Source organism: Scylla paramamosain, chromosome 7 (assembly GCF_035594125.1).
Source record: "Scylla paramamosain isolate STU-SP2022 chromosome 7, ASM3559412v1, whole genome shotgun sequence".
Classification (NCBI taxonomy): Eukaryota; Metazoa; Arthropoda; class Malacostraca; order Decapoda; family Portunidae; genus Scylla; species Scylla paramamosain.
This window is the reverse complement of record NC_087157.1, coordinates 4487501-4515160: the sequence shown is the minus strand read 5'-3', so window position 1 is coordinate 4515160 and position 27660 is coordinate 4487501. Positions and strand designations below refer to the sequence as shown.

Here is a 27660-nt window from a genome sequence, read left to right as displayed (position 1 = left end):
AATTAAACATTTTTCCCTCATATTATGTGAGTTGTGCTTATAAGCACTGGCCTCATTGAGATGTATGGTAAAAAGACGAGGAAAGAATTTATGTAACATATTTATATTGCATTGACTTTTCACCACAGCCATATACTGTCTTAGCAAGACTTTCAATTCAGTTTCTAGTAATACATTGTTTACACAATTATGGGGATAAAGTATGCAAATAATAAGTAACATTAATATCATGTCTGTGGTGGCAGCACTTCTGCAGTATCTACCTTTTATTAAACAGAATAGCAATAATCTTGATATTTGTGGATGATCCAGGTACTGTTCTGGTAAAGTTATGGCAGTAGCAGTGAATAATAAGATATCATCATGACAGATAAGAATGTATGAAACAAATTGTCAGGAGAAAACAATCTCGGGGAAAAAGAAAAAAAAAAAGAGATGAGATGATATTCCAAAAAAATATAGAATCACACTGGTGAAGCATAAGAAAGTGAATCTGATTATTCTGAAAACATTAATATTAAAAAAAGAAAGGCTACAGAGAGCACTAGGACAATAAAAGATAAAAAAAAATATTCCCTTGCATCACATAAAGGTGTATCTAAGGAATAAGCAGAATAGAAATACTTCTTTTTGTTTATCAAAAGAAACAAACAACCCTAGTAAACACATCTTTATGGTATATGCAGTTCTATAATAATCCTATGAAACATATGGTACCCTCATCCTTTCTATTTCCTACACAGTCACAATTACAGATGTGTTTGAGTGCGAGTTTGTATCTGCTTTGTAGTGGCTATTCCATTTGTGGAGATACCAGCCTGGTGTATAGTTAGAGGGATGGTCACAAAACCTTAGTCATACCTCCTTACTCATCTCACACTTGCCTTTGATGTATGGAATGAAAACTGAAAGGGAGTTAAATCTTCCAATCCAGACAATTTGGTTGGCTATGCAATAACAAAGGATGATAGTAAGAAATTATTAGTGATATGTAGCAGGAAAAGTGAAATGGATGTATAGTGAAATGGAACACCAAAATCTGAGTTTTTTGGGGAAGCAGAGAGAGAGAGAGAGAGAGAGAGAGAGAGAGAGAGAGAGAGAGAGAGAGAGAGAGAGAGAGAGAGAGAGAGAGAGAGAGAGAGAGAGAGAGAGAGAGAGAGAGAGAGAGAGAGAGAGAGAGAGAGAGAGAGAGAGAGAGAGAGAGAGAGAGAGAGGGGAGGGATGACAAAGGAGAATAATGATTGTAAAGCAGGTAATAGGACTAAAAATTATTCATCATTATTTTAAAAGGTTTTATACATACTTTCATGTGTCTGCCTTCTTCAATGAATGGTGGCTTGAAGCTGCAACAATTCCTGGCAGCCTCCCTACACAATTTTAGACCTCTAAGGTCCCACTTGACCACTTCATTCCAAGATTTATTGCACCAAACTCTAAGGATGTGAGTGACATAATAAATAAAATTTAAAAAATACACAAAGAAAGAGAACAACAATCAAAACTTGTATTGTCCAGAATGGCAGAGCTGTGGACTTTTGTCATAGCCATCCCAATGGAGGGAGTTTCTGGAAGGTATAGTGTCAGAAATATAGACAAGTGGATACACAGTGCTTTCTTTTGCAATGAGTGCTAATAAATGTTGTGATACTACTCTAGGTAGCTCAAGTGTTTCAATTACTTATGCTAAATTTTCTTAATATTTGCAAATTTCCTGACTGTAAATCTGAAGTAATAATACTTACTATAACTTCAGAGAGAGAGAGAGAGAGAGAGAGAGAGAGAGAGAGAGAGAGAGAGAGAGAGAGAGAGAGAGAGAGAGAGAGAGAGAGAGAGAGAGAGAGAGAGAGAGAGAGAGAGAGAGAGAGAGAGAGAGAGAGAGAGAGAGAGAGAGAGAGAGAGAGAGAGAGAGAGAGAGAGAGAGAGAGAGAGAGAAATGAGCACAGCATTGGCATTATTTGGTTCATGGATATGAATCTTCAAGTGACACAAAAGTACAGGAACAACAGTACCTATCTTGTGCTCTCATGTCCTGCAGAGGGAAACTGTGCACTCATTACATATCCATGTCCTTCAGAATGTGAGTGAACATAAAGATGAGTTATTTTCTTTAAGACTAAGGAATAAAATCTGACAATCAAGGTGTACTTTATCAAGTGATAGTATAAGATGAAAAGTAAGGCCAAGGTGTACCACTGTCTCACAGGCCATGAATGTACTCATGAAAAAAATATAAATAAATAAATAAATATATAATAATAATAATAATAATAATAATAATAATAATAATAATAATAATAATAATAATAATAATAATAGTAATTAATAAATAAAAAAAATAAGCAGTCTTATCTTTCTTGATTACCTAATTACCCAACAAACTGGGAGCCACAATTTCAAATAAAATACTAAAATACTTAAATCTTGTCACTTAATATATATTTCTTTGCAATTCACATTCCTCATAATAATATCACCATAAGTGTCTAGGGTATGTGTCACTGCATTATCATTTACTTAAATATTTAGATAATTTATCTGTGTAAATCACAGTTCGTATTTTTCCTTGTATATATATAACACTCATTTTCTTAACAAATACCAATAATATTTGACACGATGGTTCAAGGGTTCTCACACTCCTTAGCTTAGTTCACAGGAATCCAAAGTGTCACACATGCTATTCGAAATTCACAGAACTTCTTAGCGCGCTTTAAGAAATTCACAGAACTTCCAAGCAAGTGTCTATTGATAATTAGATATAGAAGGCAAATTTGTAGTCCTCTTGGTTACGTGGTCAGCATCCCCCAGTAACCAACATTTGCACTTTTCACAACCTCAACACTTCTCACACACATTAGAAAAGGCAAATAAGAGTATTTCACTGTGCCACAGTTTCAGCCATGGCTACACTTTTGGTTTCTACACCAACTGTCTGGGGACTTAGTACTGAGGAACGTGATATAGAAATATCTACATCCACAGGATGAGGACTACTGTTTCTTTTTCCAGTCCTGGCTATCGACACAGAAGTGTTTGTAGAGGTCGTCATCTTAGCCAAGGACTCAATAGAATCAGCATCTAAATGGCGGGCTAAGTCTTCCATTTGATTTAGTCCTGTATAAGTAACATGTGCCTCACTGTCTCTGTTGACACTGTTTCCAGTGCTTTCTGCGGCAGGAGTTGGCTGGGCAGGTTGAGCAACGGACGTTGGTGTGGATGACCTTTCCACCACACCTCCGGCACCTCCTGCACTATTTCCCGGAGGTGGCCGCCCATACAGTAACGCATGGAGACTTGGTGAGGAAGAGCGATTGTCACGCCAGGATGATGGACCTCCGACTCCCTCTCCCTCATCTAGGAACCGGTCCATGTAGTCACTGCAACACCCACAAATAATCACTACACTCACATATAAAGCTGTATCACTGTCGTAATCCTTAAGATTATAAAAATAAAAACTATATGCAGTATTTCCTATTTATTTTTCCTAAGTTAAAAGAATAAACAGCATAATTAAGAAAGAAAAAGCATAATTAAAACAATAAATTAGGAGTACAAAAGAACAGATTAAATCTTTTAATTTTAAATGCTAAAACTATGAATTACGACAAATGAATATTTCAAATTTGCAAATGAATAATGGATATAGAGTAACTAATGTGGATCACATACAGTATAAAACTAAATGAGAAATGAATACTTAATTAAGCTGAATGTTATCCTTACTCGCATATCTATGTAAAACTCTTGCAATGATCATTACATTAATACACCAAGGAAAATGAAGCACTTCAATAATTAATTTCTATTCTTTTCTAAGTCTTGCGTATATAAATTGAAAGGTGGTTCCAACAAAATTAAACTTACGTAGTGCCAGGATGAACGATGTACTTCTTCTTTTCAATTCTTGTTTTAGTTGCGAAGAGATCGTGTCGTTCAGTTTTCTTCCAGAGATAATAAAACTGTACTAATTCACCCACTGATCTCGTTCTAACCTGGTAAAAGAAAACAATAAAATAAATTAATACACAAAAGAAAAAAAAATTTCAAGGACATATAATAATTACCTCCTGGTGATAAAATCTACTTCAGATACCTAAAATAAGATTGTTGGGTACTAACTTTCTACAAATATGAACAATAATACTACAAACTATTTTTTTCAAAGGAATAGTAACTCAGCAAAATATGTGTTAACTGTCACAATGTGAAAATAAATTGAGTAGTTCATGTTTATTGAAATCAATATACCAATTTGAGAGAGAGAGAGAGAGAGAGAGAGAGAGAGAGAGAGAGAGAGAGAGAGAGAGAGAGAGAGAGAGAGAGAGAGAGAGAGAGAGAGAGAGAGAGAGAGAGAGAGAGAGAGAGAGAGAGAGAGAGAGAGAGAGAGAGAGAGAGAGAGAGAGAGAGAGAGAGAGAGAGAGAGAGAGAGAGAGATAGCAAATTTATACAGCCATTTACATACTTTATTTTGTTGGATAAGATGAAAATCTTTTCCATAAGTTTTCAAGCCATTTTCAAAATTTCTACACTCTTCCTCAGACCACAGAGTCATCGTTGAGGCCAGTGGGGTAGGATTCATGCGATGCCTTCGTAAAGCTTCATCTACATTATATCCACATTGGAGCAGCAAATATAAAGCCTGTTGAAAATAAATAAATAAATAAAATTAGTTAAAGTGCAATCTTTTAAGGTTAAAACTTATATTTCTTATAATCGGCACAAATTCTTATCAACTTGCAAATTCTATAATAAAAGTATTTTACTGATGTGGGCCTTAATAATCAAAATCTTCTCTTACACTACAGTTCACATTCTCTACTTCCTGTCTAAGATTATTATAAGGAATAAAGACATACATAGTCAATAATAAGGCTTCTTCATAGAGACTTATCTTTCTTGTTTTTTATACACATGAGGCATGATAAAGTAAATGTAGCATGATCATAAATGATGATAATAATGATAAATATAAATGCATGCCTTTTCCTTCTCATTTTTAAGCATTTCCTGCTAATTCACTTATTTGTGGAAATGTAACATAAATACAGTAAAATCCCTCTCATCCGGCATTCGAGTATCTGGCAGCTTCAAGTATCCGGCACATTTTTCCCCGAGCCTTAAAATCAATAAAAAATCAATGTGACTCATAAAATTGATTAAAATTCCCGCGCGAGGCATACTTTGTCCCCTCGCCACCAGAGCGCACTGCTTCCTGCCACCCGCAGCCCACTGCACTGTGTTTACTCAGTGACTCAGTCCCGCGTGTGCACTGTTTATCGCCTGACGCCTTCATCATGCCTAAAGTTGTAGAAAAGAAGAAGCGTGTTGTGCTTACACTTAAGCAGCTGATCAGATCAGCTGATCTTTGTTATGGTAAGATGCGTGAGTGTAGGGTGGTGATTGTGGACATAATTTCACTTCTATTCAAGTATCCGGCATGTCGGCAGTCCCGTTGATGCCAGATAAGAGGGATTTTACTGTATATCATAAATACATCTAATCACTGTACAAACACATAAAAACAAAGTAATATTTATATATCAAAAGTAGATTAGGAATTATTTGCATAATTCCAATATATACTGCATAACAGATCTTCCTCCTCCACTTACTTGTTCATCATCCCGAACGTGCTTTCCAAGGGGAATGGCTGCAACACCTTGTGAGCCTGGTGGGGGATGACTAAGGGCTCGTAGGTATTCCTCAACCTGCAATGGAGCAGAAGCCACTATGAATGACTTTCATAATAAAATGAAAAATTCATGGACATTGATATTATATGACAGTCACTATAATAATTCTAAAAAGCAAGATTTTACATCATCTTCTCATTCCAGACCACAGCATTCTAACACATATGGTTCCATACATGCCTTTCAGGTCCACAATATATTACCTGCTTTGGACTTAATTTCCCAGGTTCCCATAAAAGTTTGTCTTCATTTTCATATGGTGGGGTTGCACCATAAGCTTGCAAGCCTTCCGGAACTTGCGCTTGGTAAGATGAACCAATCATAATGGTTTTATGCCAATCTTCTTCTTCACCTGAATATTCACCTTCTTCTTCCTCTTCATCTTCACTTTGTTGTCTAGAGCTTCCAGTAGATAAAATTCCTAGAGGCTTGTGACCTGCAAATGAAAAGTAAAGCTCTTACATGACAAAGTTCACTATATTACCTTGCCATCCACACAAGACTTCAACAGCTGATATGCATACAGAATATGCAGTTGATGCATGATAACACTGGAGAAACATTAACATGAATACTTAGCCATTTGATAAGGAAAGAATACACAGCTTCACCCCCGCCCTTTTTTTTTTTTTTAGGAGGGACACTGGCCATGGGCAACAAAAATCCAATAAAAAAAAAAAAAAAAAAAAAAAAAAGCCCACTGAAATGCCAGTCCCATAAAAGGGTCAAAGCAGTAGTCAAAAATTGATGGATAAGTGTCTTGAAACATCCCTCTTGAAGCAATTCAAGTCATAGAAAGGTGGAAATACAGAAGCAGGCAAGGAGTTCCAGAGTTTACCATAGAAAGGGATGAATGACTGAGAATACTGGTTAACTCTTGCATTAGAGAGGTGGACAGAATAGGGGACAGAATAGGAGTAAGAGAAAGAAAGTCTTGTACAGCGAGGCTGCGAGAGGAGGGGAGGCATGCAGTTAGCATGAAAATAGTGGTAGAAGACAGCTAGAGATGCTACACTGCGGCAGTGAGAGAGAGGCAGAAGACAGTCAGTTAGAGGAGAGAAGTTGATGAGATGAAAAGCTTTTGGTTCCACCCTGTCTAGAAGAGCAATATGAGTGGAACCCCTCCCAGACATGTGAAGCATACTCCATACATGGACGGACAAGGCCCTTGTACAAAGTCAGCAGCCGGGGAGGCGAGAAAAACTGGCGGAGAAGTCTCAGAACGCCTAACTTCATAGAAGCTGTTTTAGGTAGAGATGAGATATGAAGTTTCCAGTTCAGATTATAAGTAAAGGACAGACTGAGGATGTTCAGTGAAGAAGAGGGGGACAGCTGAGTGTCATTGAAGAAGAGGGAATACTTGTCGGGAAGGTTATGTCAAGTTGATAGATGGAGGAATTGAGTTTTTGAGGCTTTGAACAATACCAAGTTTGCTCTGCCCCAATCAGAAATTTTAGAAAGATCAGAAGTCAAGCGTTCTGTGGCTTCCCTGTGTGAAATGTTTACCTCTTGAAGGGTTGGACGTCTATGAAAAGACGTGGAAAAGTGCAGGGTGGTATCATCAGCGTAGGAATGGATAGGACAAGAAGTTTGGTTGAGAAGATCATTAATGAATAATAAGAAGAGAGTGGGTGACAGGACAGAACCCTGAGGAACACCACTGTTAATAGATTTAAGAGAAGAACAGTGACCATCTACCACAGCAGCAATAGAACGGTCAGAAAGGAAACTTGAGATGAAGTTACAGAGAGAAGGATAGAAGCTGTAGGAGGGTAGTTTGGAAATCAAAGCTTTATGCCAGACTCTATCAAAAGCTTTTGATATGTCCAAGGCAACTGCAAAAGTTTCACCAAAATCTCTAAAAGAGGATGACCAAGACTCAGTAAGGAAAGCCAGATCACCAGTAGAGCGGCCTTGACAGAACCCATACTGGCAATCAGAAGGTTGTGAAATGATAGATGTTTAAGAATCTTCCTGATGAGGATAAATTTAAAAAAACTTTAGATAGGCAGGAAATTAAAGCAATAGGACGGTAGTTTGAGGGATTAGAACAGTCACCCTTTTTAGGAACAGGCTGAATGTAGGCAAACTTCCAGCAAGACGGAAAAGTAGATGTTGACAGACGGCTGAAAGAGTTTGACTAGGCAAGGTGCAAGCATGGAGGCACAGTTTCAGAGAACAATAGGAGGGACCCCATCAGGTCCATAAGCCTTCTGAGGGTTTAGGCCAGCAAGGGCATGGAAAACATCATTGCGAAGAATTTTAATGGGTAGGCATCATTGCAAAGAAATTTAATAAGTAGAACATCATTGCAAAGAATTTTAATAGGTAATACCTAGCTACCCATGCCACATGCACAGTTCGTACATGTGGCATGGGTAGGGTCTGAATGAAAAGGTACAAGTACATGTTTTGCTGTGTCAAAAGGCTATCCAGTTTTGCATATTTTCATTTCAATTTAGTTTTATTTATTTACCTATTTATTTATTTTTAATACTAAATAAAGTGGCTGTACGAGTAAACATGCACATAGGTTTTCTTTATTTCTATAATGAAAGTTGGGGGAGCTGGGCAATATTTCTAATGGACACCAAATATCTATGGATTTTCATCACTGATGGATGTGTCTGTCTGTTACCTAACCCTCTTGAATGATGAAAGACAACTGTATTATTATTATTATTATCATTATTTTTACTTTCTTCTGGGTTTCTGTGGTGATTCAGGGCTAAGAAAGTGTCTTCTACAGGAAGACTTTGGTTCTGGCATTTGAGAACTGTCTTCAAAAGTGGATGTCCTTCCTAACCTTGAATCAAGGCAAGGGTTTGAACCTCAGACTACCCATCAGCCCCCATGCATGCATGGTACCCACTGTACCAAGGCAGTCCAAAAAATTAATGAACAAATCAATTCATTAATCAAGAAACAAAAAAACAAACAAAAATAAATAAATTAATTAATTAATTAACTAAATAAAAATAAATAAATAAATGAATAAAAAACTTCCCATTCATAAATTTCAGTAAAATGAGTTGCAAAATGAAGTAATAAAGAACAATACACACTAATGTTAAATAATACTGCAAGTAAGAATAGCTGCAGTCATAATTCACTGAGTACTTACATCTGAGTGATCGGGACGAGGTTGACGTTTGAGTATCACCATTGGTATCCATATCTGTATAGAGCTGGGCTAATTCTGAAGGCTTTTCTCTTCTTTTCCTTTCAGGTTTTACTTCTGGTTTTATTTCCTACAAGTGAGACAAAGACAAACCTCAGCTGATGCATAACATAATCCAAGCATATTACTTTCAACACTGAAGGTAAAGGAAGTGGGGAATGTAGATGCAGGACTGAAACCGAATTGTGGGCTAAGCTATAAAAGCCATATCTGTTTACTGAATACAATGTGTTGCCTGTGTAGAGTAGATGGCAACTTTGCAATCAGTAATAAATTCTATATATAAGACAATTCAAAACAGGTTAAGCACAGAGAAAAGAACATGAAAACTGAACAAATGAATTGGGTCTACATGTTTCAGCATTGAAAGAAAGGCAAGAAGCTTTGTTAAAAGTTATCTAATAGGGGAGTGGATATTTGACATGTGAGAATCAGAAAACTAGAGCATGCAAAGGAAGGATTAAAATAAACTTCTGTTGCAGATGTTCCCCTTTTCTTTGGAACAGTCATAAAATGTGGACAAACTTGTATATTGAAAAATGACCTTTCACTAAATTTGCTTATTTATCTAAATTATAAAAAATTACTTAACTAAGGACTTAAAGATTCTTCTACATGTTACAATAATTCATAAGACAAGACTAATGTATTGACAAAGCTATCAAAGGTGAACAATGGAATAAATCTTTATAAATATGGTTTTACAGCTTACATTTTCAGTTTGTTAAAAAAAAAAAACAAATTTATACAATGAAAATAAATATAAAATTAAATAATTATTATAATTATTAATCATCAAGTCTAGAAAATTAATCAAAGTGAGGATCATCAAACCTACCTTTTCGTGATTATTTACATTTTCTTCTGAGGTAGAAGATCTTGAAGATATAACCTCTGGCTCTTCTTGTTCCTCAACCTCATTTTCACCTTCACCCTCATTTTCTATTACAGCCTCATTGCTGTTCTCATTCTCATTTTCCCCTTGGTTTGCTTCTCCCTCACCATTGGCCTGGTCCTCCGCCTCCCCCTCTCCCTCCTCTGGTGGGTAGCCGCCGTACATGGCTAATAACTCAGCAATAGGCATGTCTTGTTCCTGTCACAACAAAAGTTTGCCAAGTGAAACCTAAAAAAAAAAATGGTCACATGCAAAAGTAGATATAAATTGCATATTTTCTAGTATAAAATCCACACCTAAGAGATAATATAATGATTTTTTATTGGTTCAACAGAGGAGAAAAGGTCCCACACATCAATATCACACACAATACTATAATAAATAAGTGTTTCAAGACGCTTATCTTTCAATTTTTTACTAACACTTTGGACCCTTTTCTGGGACTGGAATCTCAGTGGGCTTTTTTTAATTGGATTTTTGTTGCCCTTGGCCAGTGTCCCTCCTACATAGAAAGAAGTTTTCAAAGACCACTGCTTGCCACTGGAAAGTAGCAAGAAATTAAACATGTTGGTATGTACAAACATGTGTTTCATCATGATCACCGTTTAATATAAAAGAGATGATTATCAATTTCTTAAACATATAAAGACATGGCAATGACAGTTTGGCAAATAATACCTTTATCCTCATTCTGAAACCTTACAATTTAAAACTGGTCAGTTACAGTCAGTTCAGAGGATGAAGTCCATTCAAGGTGTGGCAGATTCTGGAATTCCCATGAGTGCGACACTGCCAGTTCGTCCGCCAATTATCGGATTAACAGTCTGTCCCCCTTCCTTCACCTCTCTCTCTCTCTCTCTCTTATATATTTATTATTCATATTATATTTATATAGTATTTATTTATTATCAATTTTCAACTTTTTTCCACACCATTATCGGATTAACGGTCTGCCCCCCTTACTTCACACTATTTATCTCTCTCTCTCTCTCTCTCTCTCTCTCTTATATATATTTATTAATTATATTATATTAATGTAATATTTATTTATTATTATTTTTCAACTTTTTTCCACACCATCTATATATAAGTTTCATCCAGATATACAATGTTTTGAGAGGCCTGCTTGACTTTTATATGTCTTGCAAAAACGAGCTCCTGCAACATCACTCCTCTCCATCAGGAATTTGCGGCCATCAACCTTGGCATATTTGAAGCCATTCTCCTGCAGAATCTTGCAAAGGAAGGTTTTGCAGCCACTGAAGGACATTTTTTCCTTCAGTTCTTGAATTTTTTAGCAGTGTTGGAACTTCATGCCTCTCATAAAATGCCAAGACTGTTCTTCTTACAACACAAAAGTCACATCATCAAAAAACACATCAAAGTCATCTCAAGTAGTGACAGGTGCAGAATATCTCCTCTTCTTTGGTGACAAAAAGACAGTCCTTTCTGGTGATGTCTGGCCTCGTTTTGAGCAGATTCTTTGAACAGTTTCCTCAGAAACGTTGGCGTCTTTTGCAGTTCATGCAGTTGCTTTAGAAGGTGGGATAAGGAATCCATTACAAGCTTTCTCTTCAATTAAATACTTGTTGACATATTAAAGCATTTCCATTTCCCTACTATGCAGGCCCTTGGAACGTGAGCGAGTTGGAGTTGTAGCTTCCATCATGGGTGGTGGCCAGAAAGGAAGTGAGCAGTCTCCCTCAACACATCTATCATTTTATTCTGTCACTTCTTCAAAATCCCTTTCCTACTGCTCCTCCTTCTCCTCCTTCAACACACACACACACATACACACACACCTATGAGGGAGTGCTAATTCCTTTTAATGATACCCCACCACCACCACCATCATTACCTGGACAACGTCGCAACATGGGAAAAAATATTTGCCACATTATAGAATTTGTACAAATCGTAGTTGTAATCCTATGTAGCTATGTAGCTTCCTTTACTATATACAGAATACATAAAATATCACTTTCAAATAGCACATGGAGGGGAAACAAAAGAGAGAAGCCCATGTATGAAGGTTGATTTGGCAGCAAGGCTAGAGGTAAACCACCATACTAACCCCACCTTGAACGTACTTCTTGCTGTGAACATACTATAGTAAATGACTATCTACTTGTATTTACAGTTACAGGAATCTGACGTTTCATGTCACTATGATTTAGAGAGTGATGAAGGATGTGAAGTATCTCATTCAGCATATACATATATCCAGAATGACTAAGAGTGAAGAATCTTGCTCAGCATATCCATAATGAGTAAGAGTTAACACTCAGGAACACTGTGCAATGAGGATGAATGGAAAAGTAATTAAAGAATATGCTAATGTGTGTGCAAATCAACTTCAGAAGCGAAAACCAGGCAGAGAAGAAAAGTTTACCTAGGAAAATGACCTACACCAATTATACTGCCATATTATACTTAATATCACCACTTCATTTCTACTTAACCATAGACAGCAGTCATATGATCTAATGTAAAGGCTATGTGATTTGTTTTAAAAATTTCTCTCCCCTCTTCCTGTTGTGGAGGAAGTTTTCAATTTCACCTGCAGAAAAACTAAGTGACATAATGGAAAGACCTACATTTCATATTTTATAAAGCACAATCAAAAGCTGGTGGTCTTTCATACAATCTCATGAACAAACCTTTTCTAGGTTGTCAATCTCCTCTTCCCGGTCGGGGCCTTCCTCCATATCCTCTTCCTCATCTAACGTTCGCTCGTCATCGTAATCATCGACGAGCATTTCCGCTGTGGGTTCAAACTCTCCGTCTCCATAATCACCCGTGTCACTCTCACTGCCAGTTGTCCCTGCACTCTCCTTTTGCTGTAGAATTAAGAACAGAAAAATGTTAGAATTCTCAGTTGTGCACAAGAATATTCATAATTGTCTCAATGGAAAACTTCCACTACATGACAAGCAAAACAGCTAAAGCTACCTCAGTCATACTACATGACAAGCAAAACAGCTAAAGCTACCTCAGTCATGTGTCTGGTACTTCTTGGCATGAAATTATGAACCTGCATAAGAAATTATCTATTCATCTATATACAAAGCCATCAGGAAGGTAGCAGGGAAAAAACTTCCTTTGCCCCAACACTCACTCCCAAATCCATTGTGGATTAATCATATAAAATGATGTGTTTTTGCTTTTACTCCTTCTGGTTCATCACATCATAATATTTTACAAAAAAACTGCACTCCCATGCAAATTAAATTGTCTTTGATCTGTAATTAAGCTTTTAAAAGTGAAAAATACCTTCTCCCCAGTACTCACCAAGCAAGCAACAGTTTTGCATGCCTAGGGTTTTCAACATGCTAAGTTATCCTTTTGAATGTATATACTTCCTTCCCAACAAAGATGACCATCTGCAATGTCACCAAGAAAATTCTCCATGCTATTACTCAAAGCTCTTTATTTCAATCAATTTTCATTGACTTGCATGATTTATTTAAATATTTGATAATTACTGTCTTCTTTCAATCACTTTTTCTGCACAGGTTTCATTTAGTTCATCATTTGGTTTCTATAGCAAAGGAAAAGCTTTGCCCACCCACTGAGACTGAGGTAGGAAACCACATTCAGCTATCACATATTCACCCAACATGGCAACTCATTTGAACTGTGTTCAATATTCTTCATTAGATATCCTCATTAAATGCAGATATGGGAAGAGGTCTAATAGTGACATCAGATGTAAATTCATCAGATATGAACACATGCAATGCAAAATATTATTCTATTAAAGGTGATGTCTCCAGTTTCATACAATAAGAATGTGACTGTCTCCATGTGTTTGATCTCATTACTGAAGTATTCTAATCCCAATTTTACCATTTAGTAATTGATAATCGCCAAAGAAATTAATTCTGAAGACTGTTTATGGGATCTGTCACCACCCCCCACATCACAACAGTGCAAACTGTTATTGCTTATGTATGGAATTCCTAGGCTGTATCAATACTCATGTGACCAATCCCATGATGGCATGGTTTCAGTGTCCACAAGTTGTTTATCATTTTTCAAAGCCATATTTTTGGCACCAACTTGTCAACTTGCCATCAGTCACCATCAAGACTGGGTCTCTCACATTTAGTATAATTTTAAAGGGGGGGAGGTGACCTGACTGGGTTAGTTAAGTTAGGGTTAGCTGGAAATCTTTTTCACTGTTATGTGGCCAAGATTGAAGGACTGCATTTGATTCGTTAGATTTAGTCTATAAGTATTTCTTCAAAGTTACAAGACCTAAAGACAGACATACAGCACGAAGCACAACCATGAGTAAGTTAAAAGAGATGAAATCCTCTCAGTAGTATTGATAGTAAATATGTCTTCCTTTCCACCCAAAAAACTTTCCTTCCAGGTCCTCAAACTTCTTGTACAATGAGAAAGAGGTAAAGCAAAAAACGGGAGTACTATATAAAACCAGTTTTAAGCAATTAAATGCTACTTGTTCACACGTTACTCTTCGTAGAGGTACAATTGTTTCTGACAGTGTGACGACTGCTACCATAGTGACAGGCCTTGGTGATCTACATGTAATTAATGACTTATTGAATTTGCATTTACAACGTAAATCCCGTCCAGAGACTCAATAAACTTTCATGATTAATCATTCTGCCTAACATATCAGACTCTAGTTTACTGTGAGTCTTGGAAGACTCAACTCCTGGCAATAGCCTCATGGCCAGTTTATATAGCATTCATATCAACTCATTATTTCCATAATGCTCCAAAAAGAAGGTACAGCAGCATCACTGCAATAAAACTTCATTCCCTGCTGGATAAGTAAAGATTTACATTACTAAACTTTTTTTTCTTTTTCTGCGGGTGGAAGGGGGCATTACACAGTTGTGTGAAATTTGCATTATATATTTCCATCTTATTTTTTTCCTTCCTTATAAGCATTTTTTTTTTTTTTTCCCCAGGAGGGGGGAGCATGGAGGTGACAGGAGTGCAGGAGTCATATATTCCTAATTTTAACTTTCCCTCCCCCCAAAATGCCTTTCCTGGCATGCTCCAGGCTGATCATTAGAAAGAAACCGAGAAAATGGATGTAAAAGCTGAAGTTGTAGATATACTTTTTTTTTTTTTTTAAGATCTAAAGTTTCACAAGAAATTTTTCTCTGGTATGGAAAATCCACTAATATGTTTTCTTTATCCAAAAAGCTTAACATCAGGCAACACATTTGACCTAACCAAGCTGACTGTACACAAACCATAAAAGTAAGCTAATTACACCCTATACCATGATGCAATATACAAGCCAAAATTGTCCTATTAGAGCTGGCAAGGATTACTGAAGAGTGAAATTTTTTTTTTAAACATAAATGACGAAAAAAAATTGGTAAGTCTAATAAAATGTTCCAATAAAATGTCATTGAGACCAAAAATCCAAAGTCATTAAAGTAGTTAAAAGTTAGGCCTAAGCGTGAAACCACCTCACAGGTAACTCGTACACCTCACCACCCAGCCATGCACTACAGATCACAAGTCCAAGGCACTCTTCAGTACGAGGAACCTGCGAAAACACATCGTCGCTCTCAGGACGCACGAATAAAAAAGTCGCGCCTCCACGCACCTCAATAATTACCCCGCACGTTATCAACACTCCAACCCGCGACTCCCGGGCGACTCTCGGCGTTCCCTGCTGCCTCTCCTGATGGCCAACACCCGCACATGAGCTTCCTTGCCTCCACGCCCTCCTATTATCACACCAGAACGAGATAAGGTAAATTAGGACAAGACGGGCCAATCCAGGTGTCACTCGCGGCCCACCTCGGACACCTAATAGCAGTCACCGCCCCTCGCGCCGCCCAGGCCTCCTCGTCTGCGGTAAAGGGTCGCTGTGTGGTTCGTGCACCCGCTGGTTGAGAGTTGAATCCTTCCTGGTGTGTGTAACTATCATTATTCAGTGTGTCTGTTCCAAGCGCGCCGCACCGCCCCTTCCCCCCCACCTCGGAGTGTAAACAAAGCTATACTCTCACCTCCCTCCACCTCCTCCCAACCCTCGCCGCCCACTCACCACTCTCGCCGACTTCAACAGGGACTAAAGTGTTATTCCACCACCTAATACACACGTGCATTGAACACAATCACCCTAATATAACTATATCAACAAGAATTGATCAAACTTCACCTCCGCCATGTTGGTTTCTGTCGGGGGGACGCCGGAAGGCTACGGCACGTGTGAGGCGGCCTGCCATTGGCCCGCCACCACCCATGCCTGAGTCCTCCCGTCTTACTGGCTGCCTTCCCTCCAATGGGAGCAGGGGCGCCAAACACATGGCGGGACATTCAATTTTTACCTTTGATACGTGACCATTGACATTGACGTGTTATAATTTGTAGGTGTCAGTAATGGCATATTTCTTAAGATGTTATTTGATGTTTTTCTGTATTTGCAAACGAAACATGAATTTGATTCGAATAATGCAATGATATTAGCAAGAATTTAATGTAACTTCTTGTTATAGCAAAGAATTTACCTCACTAGAGATAATTTTCAAAGACAGCTGCATATGTTGCTAAGCTGAATTGATCTCTTAATCAAGTGTTATTGCTTTTCATACAACTTGCTTAATAGAAATAAAACTAGACAGTCAAGTTTCATAAGTCACGTTTGTTGTCAGTTTATAATAATACACGTGCTGAATATCTGCACCCACGTTTGTGAACATCCACATTTGCGCTTGATAAAAAGATGGTACCCTCACCACACACTAGCTTGTGGTGGATATACAAAAGAATAATTGTAAAAAAAAAAAAAAAAAAAAAAAAAGTAACTGAACAGTACTTACCGCTTTGTGATAACGTGGTGTGTTTGGGAGAGGGGGGAAGGAAGCTCTCAGTCACGTAGAGCATGAGTCATCAAGATCTTGTCTGCAGTATAACTTCGAAAAGAAATATTTTATAATCGATTATAACATATAGCTTGCTTTTCTATGTATGGTCCTGGAATAGCTACCGAAGTTTCCAGGCTCAACAATGTAATTACTCTCCCCCCCCAAAAAAAAAAAAAATAAATAAAATATATAAATAAATAAATAATAGTAATAAAAAAAAACTTTCGAGTACTTCATAGCAGAGAGAGAGAGAGAGAGAGAGAGAGAGAGAGAGAGAGAGAGAGAGAGAGAGAGAGAGAGAGAGAGAGAGAGAGAGATAATAATAATAATAATAATAATAATAGTAATAATAATAATAATAACAACAACAACAACAACAACAACAACAATAACTAATGATAATGGCTGACAATGACGATGACAATAATAATAACAATGAAAATAATAATAATAATAATAATAATAATAATAATAATAATAATAATAATAATAATAATAATAGTGATGGTGACATATGTGTACTAATAATATGTGTATGATGCTTATTTCACCATTTTAAATGACAGTCACCATGTAGTATGATGTAGCACAATTTGATTTGCATTACAATATAGGCAGAGGTCAACACTCTCCATCTTGGGACTAAACCAGAGTATTACCAAGCACAGCATAAGGGTGGCAGTGTATCACACCTTTCTTCCTTATGGCCTTCATCATTACTAAACTAACCATTTAGTCAAGTAACTTTCCCTTTAATACTGGTTCCAGAAAACAAAAGTAACTCCAATAACAAATATATGTAAAATTTTCAATTGATTATTTGGAGGTCTTTCAAACAGAATGTTATGTTTCCTTTCTGCTAAGCATTCCATTCTATTCTATACACTACATCCTGGCTAAAATATTTTAAGTAAAAGAACTTTATAACAAAATACAAATATTTATTAATGGTAAAACATAAGATATTACTGAAAAAAATAATTCAAACTTAAAAAGCCATTCTAAAATACTGTTATAAAGGAACACCACATACTCACCGAGCTCCTTGGCTCTACACCTGTGCTAGGCTCATTATTATGCCATTCCACCCAAGGTCACATAATTCATCAACAAACTTCTCATCAATAATCACAGCAGCAACACCTGCTATAACCTGGCTACATGTACATTTACTCTTGTGGTGCTTGCCATCTCCATATCAACATTTTTCCCATATCCTGGCTGCCATCCTAACATATGCATACAAACTGTTTTTTTTAATTGTTACATAGCAATGATATATGCAGTATGAGTATTTATTTATCTATTATCTATTCTTTTTATTTATTTTATTTTTTTATAAAAGTTGAGTAATTTAATTTTTCACATAATCCAAGATTGATGGTTTTAGCCCTTTTGTGTTGGTCATAATGGTGTTTTCAAGTCTTCTATGTTAGGTATACAAGACTCACAACACCTTATGTGACCATCCAGTAAATTAATTTGGCAGTTATGAAGATTTTTAGTTCTCTCTTGTAATTTTGTCCAGACCAATGAGATATCATATCATCAGTTGCCAGATTAATTGGTGGTATACCTGTTCTAGATAGCTCCAATTTATATGTTCAGTTTTACACACTAAGTATTTAAGTTTATGTATACTATTCATGTAGTTTACTGCAGAGGACAAAGGTTCAGTTAGATCTGTGAAGTTCCACAATGTGTGCTTCTCTGACATCCACTTAATCTGTGTTCATGAGAGCATCACTGGCTTTAGATTCATCTCCTGTTTTCAAAACCATTACATTTCACTGAGTTCTTGTTGTTCAATAAAATCCTTCAACTTTATTTCATCGAGAGGAATTATAATGGTTTCGACACCATCTGTCCCTTTCTTAAAGCGGATTAGCTTGTGGTCCTTGAATTCAGTAAGCTGAGCACGTAGGCTTAAGTCCGAATTGACCAGGAACTTCTCCCAACAGCGCTGCCGCAGATCCACAAAGGACATACCTGCATATGTGACAAAATTCTTTATATTAATTTATAACATGCATAGAGATGAAACAAAATTATATATGAAAGTTCTTATAAAATGAGAAAATGCTATAGTCTTAGATGGATGTGTGATCAAATGTCTGATGAGTGCTATTATGAATTGTTCAGAGGTTGGTAAGACTCATTAAGCAATATAGTACTGATTGAGTGAGCAAGTATAATATATAGCTAGTCCCTTTCTATGCACATAAGGGAAAAGATGACAAGCCTGTGTGTGTGTGTGTGTGTGTGTGTGTGTGTGTGTGTGTGTGTGTGTGTGTGTGTGTGTGTGTGTGTGTGTGTGTGTGTGTGTGTGTGTGTGTGTGTGTGTGTGTGTGTGTGTGTGTGTGTGTGTGCATGCTCTGATTTTGCTATATCACATCACCTGCGGGAATGTCAGCCTAGTATATAAATAGATGAGGTGGTAATATGAAAACCATCTACAGACTCCTATCCAAATCAATATTTTCACAATTTATCTTCTCCCACATGAGATGAACACATAACTTTACTATAAATAGGTAAACAGAAACAAAGCAATCTTATGAAAACATGTAGGAAGAGATATATTCTTAATCCAAACATTTTAGATAAATTCAGAATAAATAATTTAACAAATAAGTAACTGAATCTATCTGTCTACCTATAAGGAAGGATCTGGTGAATACTAAGGGACAAGAGCTGAATCATCTGTTTACAGATAAAACACACTATACTACTCTGGTGGCTGATTTAGAGAAGAGCCTGAGGTAAGAATATAGACAAGTAAACTGACCGATACATTTACAAGAAACAAAGAGCAACAGGCATACACAAAAACAGAGATAACAGAAAGGTGGTCAGATTAGTGACCTAAGTATATATATATATATATATATATATATATATATATATATATATATATATATATATATATATATATATATATATATATATATATATATATATATATATCAGCAGACAAAGCACAGAGATAGATTGGTAAGGTTTTAAAGGTAGGTGAAAAATATAAATACGAACCCATGTATGAAGAATTATCTTTCTGGTCAGTCTGATACTTGGCCAACAGTAGAAATATTCCTTTGCCATTTGGAGTTAAAGATCTGTAAAAAGAAAAAAAGAGAAAAAATATCATTAGGTTGCTATTTGTTTTACATACTGACAACTTCTTATGATCAGTTATGGAATGCCACATCTTGTCCTCAGTAAAGTGCATTTTTGCCTTTAATACATCTTGAGAGCCCCTACATACCTTCCAAGGCAAAGGAAGAAGATATAAAACAGCCTTTACATAAATTACTCTAAAATATGCAAAACACAAAAAAATATACGCACTTGAAGACATGAATAAGAGATGACAGAGTCAGTGATGCAGACTGTTGTAAAAGCAATGAATTTTCAAAAGAGGTCTCTTCTGAATAGTGGTCCAGAGTGGTGGCATCAATCCATAGGGCATTGTAATGTCTCATCTTTATACTGTCTAGCACTGAAAAAAAAAAAATGTGCAGTATAAGAAATAACACATTGATAATAAAAAGATGCATAATAATATGTTAAATAAAACAAGAAATCTAACATCTCCGTAATATCATAAATCCAATACTTTCTTCCAAGCAAATGTTTCTTTCAAGGAAATCAAAGATTCCAAGAAACAGAAAACAAAATATTTTACAAAATACATATATGAACAAAACTTAACAACAAGACCTTTCATTCCATGTTATTACTTATTATAACCTTTACAAACAAACAAGAAATATCTACAAATTTCTTTAATGATAAAAGAATGTCATCGTGGTTGTGATTAATAACTAAAACATATCAAAAGACAGGACATTACTTAGTGGAGCATTAATGTGGTCAAATGAAGCCACAAGGTGAATGCTTGTGAGGGCAGCCAGGTTTGCCAGCACAGATTGAGTCTTGGCTGCACGAAGCATTGGCCCATCCAGGTTGTGGACAATAATAAAAAGTGGATTGGCAGTAGCTCTTGAATATACACACTTAATGTACTCTAATTGTTCTGGGACACCACGAAAGCCACCACAGTTATCCAGAATGTCTTCTGTTATGTTATTTAAAATCTGAAATAAAAAATTCATCATTACAAAAATCATCAGCAGCATTACTGGCACCTTGCTCCTCTCTAAATCTTTTACGTGGGACTAACTGCACATAATCTACTATACAAGACTATGACAGAACTGTCGAGCAAGAATGCTCTGCTCAAACATAACTCTTTTGTTCATGCTAAATCAAGCTTCACCCTACCCATTGCCTTACATACAAGCCACTTTCTTCACCCACACCAAAACACGAGTTCAGCAAGAATGTCACTTAGATTTAACATAATAGATAAGGAAGAGGACACAGTACAAGTGGAATCAGTTAATGGATATTCAGATGTTGTCCTTGAGAAAAGCATTGGTTATGATTAAACTCCTGTGTTTGAAGCAACATATATGCAATAGGTAGATGAGTGATGAGCAAAACCAGGTGTTAATTATCCACCTGATCATTATCAACTCATCTTTCATCACACATCTTTTTGTTCACATCATCATCATCATTTGTTATCATCTTATATAATAAGACACACTGTCTGTGTGTGTGTGTGTGTGTGTGTGTGTGTGTGTGTGTGTGTGTGTGTGTGTGTGTGTGTGTGTGTGTGTGTGTGTGTGTGTGTGTGTGTGTGTGTGTGTGTCTGTGTGTACGCGCGTAAGTATGTGTGTGGGTGTGTCAGCTTTTCACAGAAAAGACAGAACAGACTGTGATGAAATTTGTCAGGGAGGTCTCCCTTGATCCAGGGAGTGACACAGGCTATGTCTTAACCACTTCCAACCCAAAACTGTTAGATTATTCAGGCAAACCAGTCACTGCAATCCATTTCTTGATGGTGGTGCAAACTCTGTTTGGTTAGTAGGTTTGCGAAACAAACGAATGACCTGGGGTAATAAACCATGCTTTTTTTACCAGGGCAACACTGGGTAATTAGACTAATGTATCATATGCATAAAGAAACTGGGGTATGCTGTGTATCTGAACTTCATGTAGGAAGGTTGGTGAGGATTGGTCTTCACCCCTTAATAGTCCTATAGGCTAGTACACCCATAATTATAATTAAGAAGAGTATTATGGCAAATTAGTAAAAACACATACACAAGAAAGCTAAAGCACCAAGCTGCTGCAGAGCCATTATGAATTTACATATAGAATAATGTTAAAAGAGTGAGCCTTACACCAACAAGAAGATGAATAATAAATGAGCAAGGTGGACCACTCACCACCATACAACCCTACTACTACTGTATTTAATCTTTTCCAACTAAACAAGACTTAATTCTTCTATACTTATTTCACCCCTCCTGTCTATCTCCCATTAGCTGGTAAGTTCCTAGATTGTGAGCCATTGCTAGTCAGTGTGAATGTGAGTGCAACTGTGTTTATGTGCAGATGCCTTATCTCAGGTATTCCCCTTTATGGGAAGATGTAGTCTAACCTGGAGTATAGATGCACAGATATGCAAGAAGAAAAGAGCACAAGAGGAAGGCATGGAAGACAACCTTCTATGCTGATGATGACTTTATATCAAGTGTATACCTTTCATACTGTAATGTATTGCCCTAAATGATATTATGTAATTTCATACAAATGTAAAATATTATATAGACTATCTACACTATTCAGCTATCAGCTGAGGCTCACTTAACAAAGTGGTCATGAATACACAGGCTTTGGGCAAGCTGAATTTTTAAACTGTGCAAATGCCAAATAAAAAATAAAATCACATAAAATAAGTATCAAATTTATAAATTTCTTTTGTTTCTATGAACTTTTGAATTGCTACTTTAATTCTATAAAAATTCACATTATGCCTTCTTGCATTAACCAGGAACATACTGTAGTCTAACTAAAAAAAGATGAGATAGATTATGTAGTAAGTTCTTACACTTTTTAGAGAAAGTGAAGGGAAGAACCCATTCACTACTATGTGGTCATAATCAGTTAAGCACTCCTCTTGAAACATGGATATAAGCTGTTTTTTACTTCCAAGGCCGTACAGAAACAGACTGAAGCCCTCACTGGAAAAGAGAGGGAAAAATAAATAAATAATAATTATACATTAATGTAAATATTCATTACAATATCACATTATATCAAAATATATCTTTAATTTTTACTTTTATTGTCTTTTCTTCCATCATTAAAGTCTGTATTCTAATGGTATTATTTTTCCCCTTGAAAGGTTCTTTCTCATGTTCCTTCTTCCATATTTCCAAACTTTTAGACAACTGAGCTAAACTGCTTACAATTATTTGACCCTTTCATCATTCATGTATTCAACTTAACACACACAATATCTGAAGTATAAAGGATGCTGCCCTGTGAGAAAATGTCATAATTCTTTGATTTTATGTCCTTTACTTATTCTCTTTTGAATGAACACAGACAAGCAGCTCCATCTTCTTGGATGTGAGCCAAGGATGCTGAATACTATTATGCTAGAGTTACAATATGCTTATTATAAAATTTCATGCACAGTTCTTGCTATTCACAATCCTTTCAATCCTGTTTTACATCTCTCACACAGACTGTACTCTTTAAGTCTGTCTTCTTGTCTTCTAATAGAGAAGTTCCTCCTTTATATCTACATTCAAATCCGACTGAATATAGTCTGAATACTACAGAAAATACAGAAACACCTTACCACAAGAAAGTCATCCATCGTGGGAAGGAGGCAACATGTTCTTGTAGTAGTGCCTGTCTCTCCTTGGGATGAGATGGAGCCAGTTCTGACAGTGCGGACTGTAAGATGTCTGCTGACAAACCTGAGGTCTTGAGGTGACTCAATGTGTGGTCTGATGTGGTTATCTTCTTTGAATTTCCATTGGCAATAAAGTAATCCTCTGAGTTGATAACCTTAAGAATGAGAAAAGAAATATTTCTGGGAAACAGTATCACAAATACCTTATTGGAGATAACATGCAAAGATGACTGGACATTTTTTCCCTAAACTTGGAAACCATAAGAAGTAAAGCAGTGAAAGGTAAAATTGCTACTCAAACCAATATATAAGAATAAAGAAAAAAAAAAACATAACCTATTTGGAAACACAACCTGCTGAAAGAGCAAAGCTTCTGAATATTATATTGTCTCACAACAGTTTTACAGTAGAAACAATCACTTTAGTCCTTTCCTTAAGATGCTTACTCTGCACTAAGCAGTCCCATTCCTTCCAATGAGAAGGTTTCCACCCTTCCATCTGATGGACTGAATGTTGTGACAGGCAATGTTGTATACAAAAGATGATAACATAGATATGATTTCGATTATTTAATGCAATATGTACAAAGATAAATTCTAAATATAGCAAATTATCAATACAAAAGTCTAAGTCTTCATCTTTTTAGAGAAAAGTTACTACTTATGGGAAAGTGTGGAATGCATGGTTATGAAGCTTGTTCAGGCTGCTGCAGGTATTCTTATACTAGGCACATAATGTCAAGCTTCAATAAAAATTAACATAATGTAGGAGCTGTTAAAAGTCATAAGTGTAAAAGGAAATAGTCAATATCCATATGAATCCTCTCTCCTTTTACTCTCATTACCATATGTTTCATCCTCTCTTTGTAATCTAAGAATTATTTAATATCATTCAACTTTGAAAATGGAAAAGGAAATTTTGAAATAATAAGTGTATTAAAAATTTCCATAAGCAAATAGAAAATATTAATATGATATGGTAAAGATGTCATACCAATTGTCTGACTGGTGGAGGCAACCAGGGAAGGCAAAAATTCAACTTGAGACATTCATTTATGCTTTAAGGCAAATACTTCATTGTAAAGTTCAACGATATGTACTGGACTTTTTTTTATATAATCATTATTTTACAAAATAAATTTCAGAATTTTCTTATCCCTACCAAATGTGATTATACTGCAAATCTAAAACTAAACTTCCATGTCTTGTTCATAAAGAGAGAGAGAGAGAGAGAGAGAGAGAGAGAGAGAGAGGAGAGAGAGAGAGAGAGAGAGAGAGAGAGAGAGAGAGAGAGAGAGAGAGAGAGAGAGAGAGAGAGAGAGAGAGAGAGAGAGAGAGAGGTGTGGAGGAAATACATATGTGAATGAGTTACAACTTTCATTGAATGTATATAAACACATACCATATTAACATCCTTAATCTTAGTTGCCCTTCTTGGTGTTCTGGATGGGGTTTTAGGAGTCCCAGGTTTTGTCCTGAGTGTTAGGTGAGGCAGCCTCTTTGGAGTTTTGCCAGGAGTTTGAACAGAAATTTCTTGAAACTCGCCATCTTCAGTTTCACTGTTATCTGCATCAGATTCACTTTCACTGGAAGTGATTTTGTAATCTGAATCCTCATCAGAAGAAAGACCAGTTTCATCACACACCATCTGTGTAATGCCTGTAAAAGCCACAGTTTACAATAATAAAATGTGGCTATAAATTCATCTTTGTGATACATTTTTAATAATAAAAAGATTGTTATTCCAAGAAGAATGGTTATCAACTAAAAAGTAAAGATGCAACGTTAAAATCTTTGTGAGTTTTTACTTTATGTTGTTTACAACTCATTGAAATAAAAATAAAATTAAAAAGTGGAGGGAAGTAATTATTGTTCCTCTCTAAAATGGTGGAGGTAGAAAGAATGTGTAATAATAAAATGTGGATAAGCCTGTTCATTGTGCTAGAATAAATACATCTTCACTAAAAGATGCAAGTAACTGAAGGGAAAGTTAGTAAGGAACTAGGAAGGTGTGGGAAGGGAAAATGTTAGAGAAGAATACTCAGGGATGCAGAGAGAGAGAGAGAGAGAGAGAGAGAGAGAGAGAGAGAGAGAGAAGAGAGAGAGAGAGAGAGAGAGAGAGAGAGAGAGAGAGAGAGAGAGAGAGAGAGAGAGAGAGAGAGAGAGAGAGAGAGAGAGAGAGAGAGAGAGAGAGAGAGAGAGGAGAGAGAGAGAGAGAAAGGGAGGGAGGAGGGGGGGGGGGAGAGAGAGAGAGAGGAGAGAGAGAGAGAGAGATGAGAGAGAGAGAGAGAGAGAGAGAGAGAGAGAGAGAGAGAGAGAGAGAGAGAGAGAGAGAGAGAGAGAGGAGAGAGAGAGAGAGAGAGAGAGAGAGAGAGAGAGAGAGAGAGAGAGAGTTATTAGTAGTCAAGTGCATGCAGATGACGGGAGAGTTCAATAAATTTAGTTAGAAGACTAGGAATAAGATCAAGATGTATATTGTCATCAACCAACAAGAGGCAAGGCACTCACCTTGTATAGTTCTTTGCCAGCTTAAAAGAAAGAGAGATTCAAATTTACAAAGACTAAGTCTCCCTGCTCAGTAACAGAAACACTGATAAGGAATATCAATAGCACAGAAAGCATGGAAGGGTAGCAAACATACTTACGATTCTTTACTCTTTTCCTGAAAGTGTAAGGAGTTTGAGCATCTGGTGCCACAGACAGCCTTCTTGCACTTTTGGGGGTTCTCAAAGTGTCTGGAAATGTACAAATATTGTGTATTACCATTTGAGCTGCATCATCACAAGGAATCTTCTATGTCAAATACCCATTCATTAATAAATGGATATTTAACAAAGAAAGTATAATGCCAGATTTTGTATTAAAATTGTATTGTATTAATGATATAAAAATTAGACACAACAAAGTCTTTTCACAGACATTACATAACTTTATTTGACTCCTATAGTTAAAAATACTAATTACACACTTTTTATGGCTGAATTTGGGGTCTTGTGGGGTCCTTGGTGTACTAGGATGACTTTTGTGGGTTGAGTGGGGGGTGTGAGGTGTCCTTGGAGAATTGCCTGTCTTGGTAGCAGACCCAGCTTTCTCCAACATGCTCAATCTTTTCTTTGGAGTGTGAAATCCAAACACAGTGGCTGTTCTAATGTGGTTTTCTTCGTTTCCCAGCAACTCTAGAAAAAAAAAAATAATAAAATAAATAAATAAAAAAGTAATGATAAAATAAATAAATAAATAAATAATAATAAAAATAATAATAATAATAATAATAATAATAATAACAATAATAATCAAGTTTATGGTGTTTTGTGTTTGTTTCTGATCATAAATTCATAACAATAAATGTTTATATACAGTAGAATCATGAGATATTGTAGTTCACTATACAGATAGAATTTTTACTGTATGGAATTTTAAAAGACCCATGTCACATGCATGCATCTTTTATTATGGTATATACACGAATTAATAAATATATAAACTAAAAATATATTTATTATACATATACATCATAGCTAACCTGTTGGTTTAAAGAAAACATCCCGGTTGTCTTCATCTGTCTCTTGCACTGTAGGTAATTCTACACCATCATAACCAAAGCCATTGCATGAGCTCTGTGTCCTCCCACAATTGCGCTGGGACAGTGGTGCTGAAATTCTAACTACAAGATCATGGTTAGTATTATGATAATGACAATAGATATCGATTAAAAATAAAAAGATCATTACAGAAGCAACACATGATGAAATGGATACAGGGATAGGGACAACAATAATTTCTTCTATCAGCAAAATGTACATTGCCACTATATGTATCAAGGATAAGTGATTGTAGTGTATTGGTTTGGTCACTCAGTTCACATCCAAGACATCCTGGATTTGAGTTCCCAGTCAAATGGAGATATTTTTAAACATGTATTCTTCTATGTTGTGGCATCACGTTCAGAGCAACAGAAAGACATGGAATGTAAACCAAGGAGTGGTGGCCTTGTTAATCCTGACTGTGGCTACTTTTGGAGATGTTTGATTGTTTTCTACTCAGTATTTAAAGATTTTTTTAAACATATATAGCCTTTTTCTTACAGGAACTTAAGAAAAAGTTTCAAAATTTCCATTATATTATTATTATTATTTATTTTTTTTTAAGAGAATCAATGTTTCTAAAAAAAAATAGCAATTTGAAAAAACATGAATTATCAAACAGAAAACATTCAAGCTCAAAGAAACAGAACCATAAATGAGTGGGTAG

At 36.2% G+C, this 27660-nt stretch overlaps 2 protein-coding genes across 7 annotated transcripts in view; both read right to left on the bottom strand.

The window, feature by feature from the left end:
- Window positions 1-84: 84 nt before the first annotated feature.
- Window positions 85-16018, bottom strand: LOC135101937 (mesoderm induction early response protein 1-like). Of its 6 annotated transcripts, none has more exons than XM_064006344.1 (9): window positions 15927-16018; window positions 12433-12612; window positions 9716-9970; window positions 8821-8947; window positions 5900-6132; window positions 5616-5711; window positions 4466-4642; window positions 3868-3995; window positions 85-3377 (listed from the first exon to the last, which is right to left on the bottom strand). In XM_064006344.1, the coding sequence occupies exons 1-9, from the start codon at window positions 15933-15935 to the stop codon at window positions 2879-2881; spliced, it is 1704 nt and encodes a 567-aa protein (XP_063862414.1). In that variant the 5' UTR covers window positions 15936-16018; the 3' UTR covers window positions 85-2878. The 6 variants fall into 6 exon arrangements, with proteins under 6 accessions (XP_063862414.1, XP_063862416.1, XP_063862415.1 ...); XM_064006346.1 differs by lacking the exon at window positions 15927-16018 and adding an exon at window positions 15481-15737; XM_064006345.1 differs by lacking the exon at window positions 15927-16018 and adding an exon at window positions 15566-15737.
- Window positions 16019-17552: 1534 nt separating this feature from the next.
- The window catches only part of LOC135101940 (origin recognition complex subunit 2-like), a 10979-nt gene continuing 871 nt past the window's right edge, over window positions 17553-27660 (bottom strand). The window contains 11 exon segments of the mRNA XM_064006356.1: window positions 17553-18621; window positions 19666-19748; window positions 19981-20131; window positions 20486-20729; window positions 22595-22727; window positions 23354-23565; window positions 24812-25068; window positions 26055-26144; window positions 26378-26432; window positions 26434-26585; window positions 26933-27073. Of these exon segments, the coding sequence (XP_063862426.1) occupies window positions 18413-18621; window positions 19666-19748; window positions 19981-20131; window positions 20486-20729; window positions 22595-22727; window positions 23354-23565; window positions 24812-25068; window positions 26055-26144; window positions 26378-26432; window positions 26434-26585; window positions 26933-27073 (1727 nt within the window). The 3' untranslated portion in view covers window positions 17553-18412.

What these genes read in the sequence shown, in the direction of transcription:
- LOC135101937 (XM_064006344.1), bottom strand. An exon ending in CTCGTCCCGATCACTCAGAT is followed by an intron (nt 6,133 to 8,820) that starts GTAAGTACTCAG and finishes TTTCATTTGCAG; the next exon opens with GTCACAAGCCTCTAGGAATT. An exon ending in ATCTTATCCAACAAAATAAA is followed by an intron (nt 3,996 to 4,465) that starts GTATGTAAATGG and finishes TTCTTTTACCAG; the next exon opens with GTTAGAACGAGATCAGTGGG.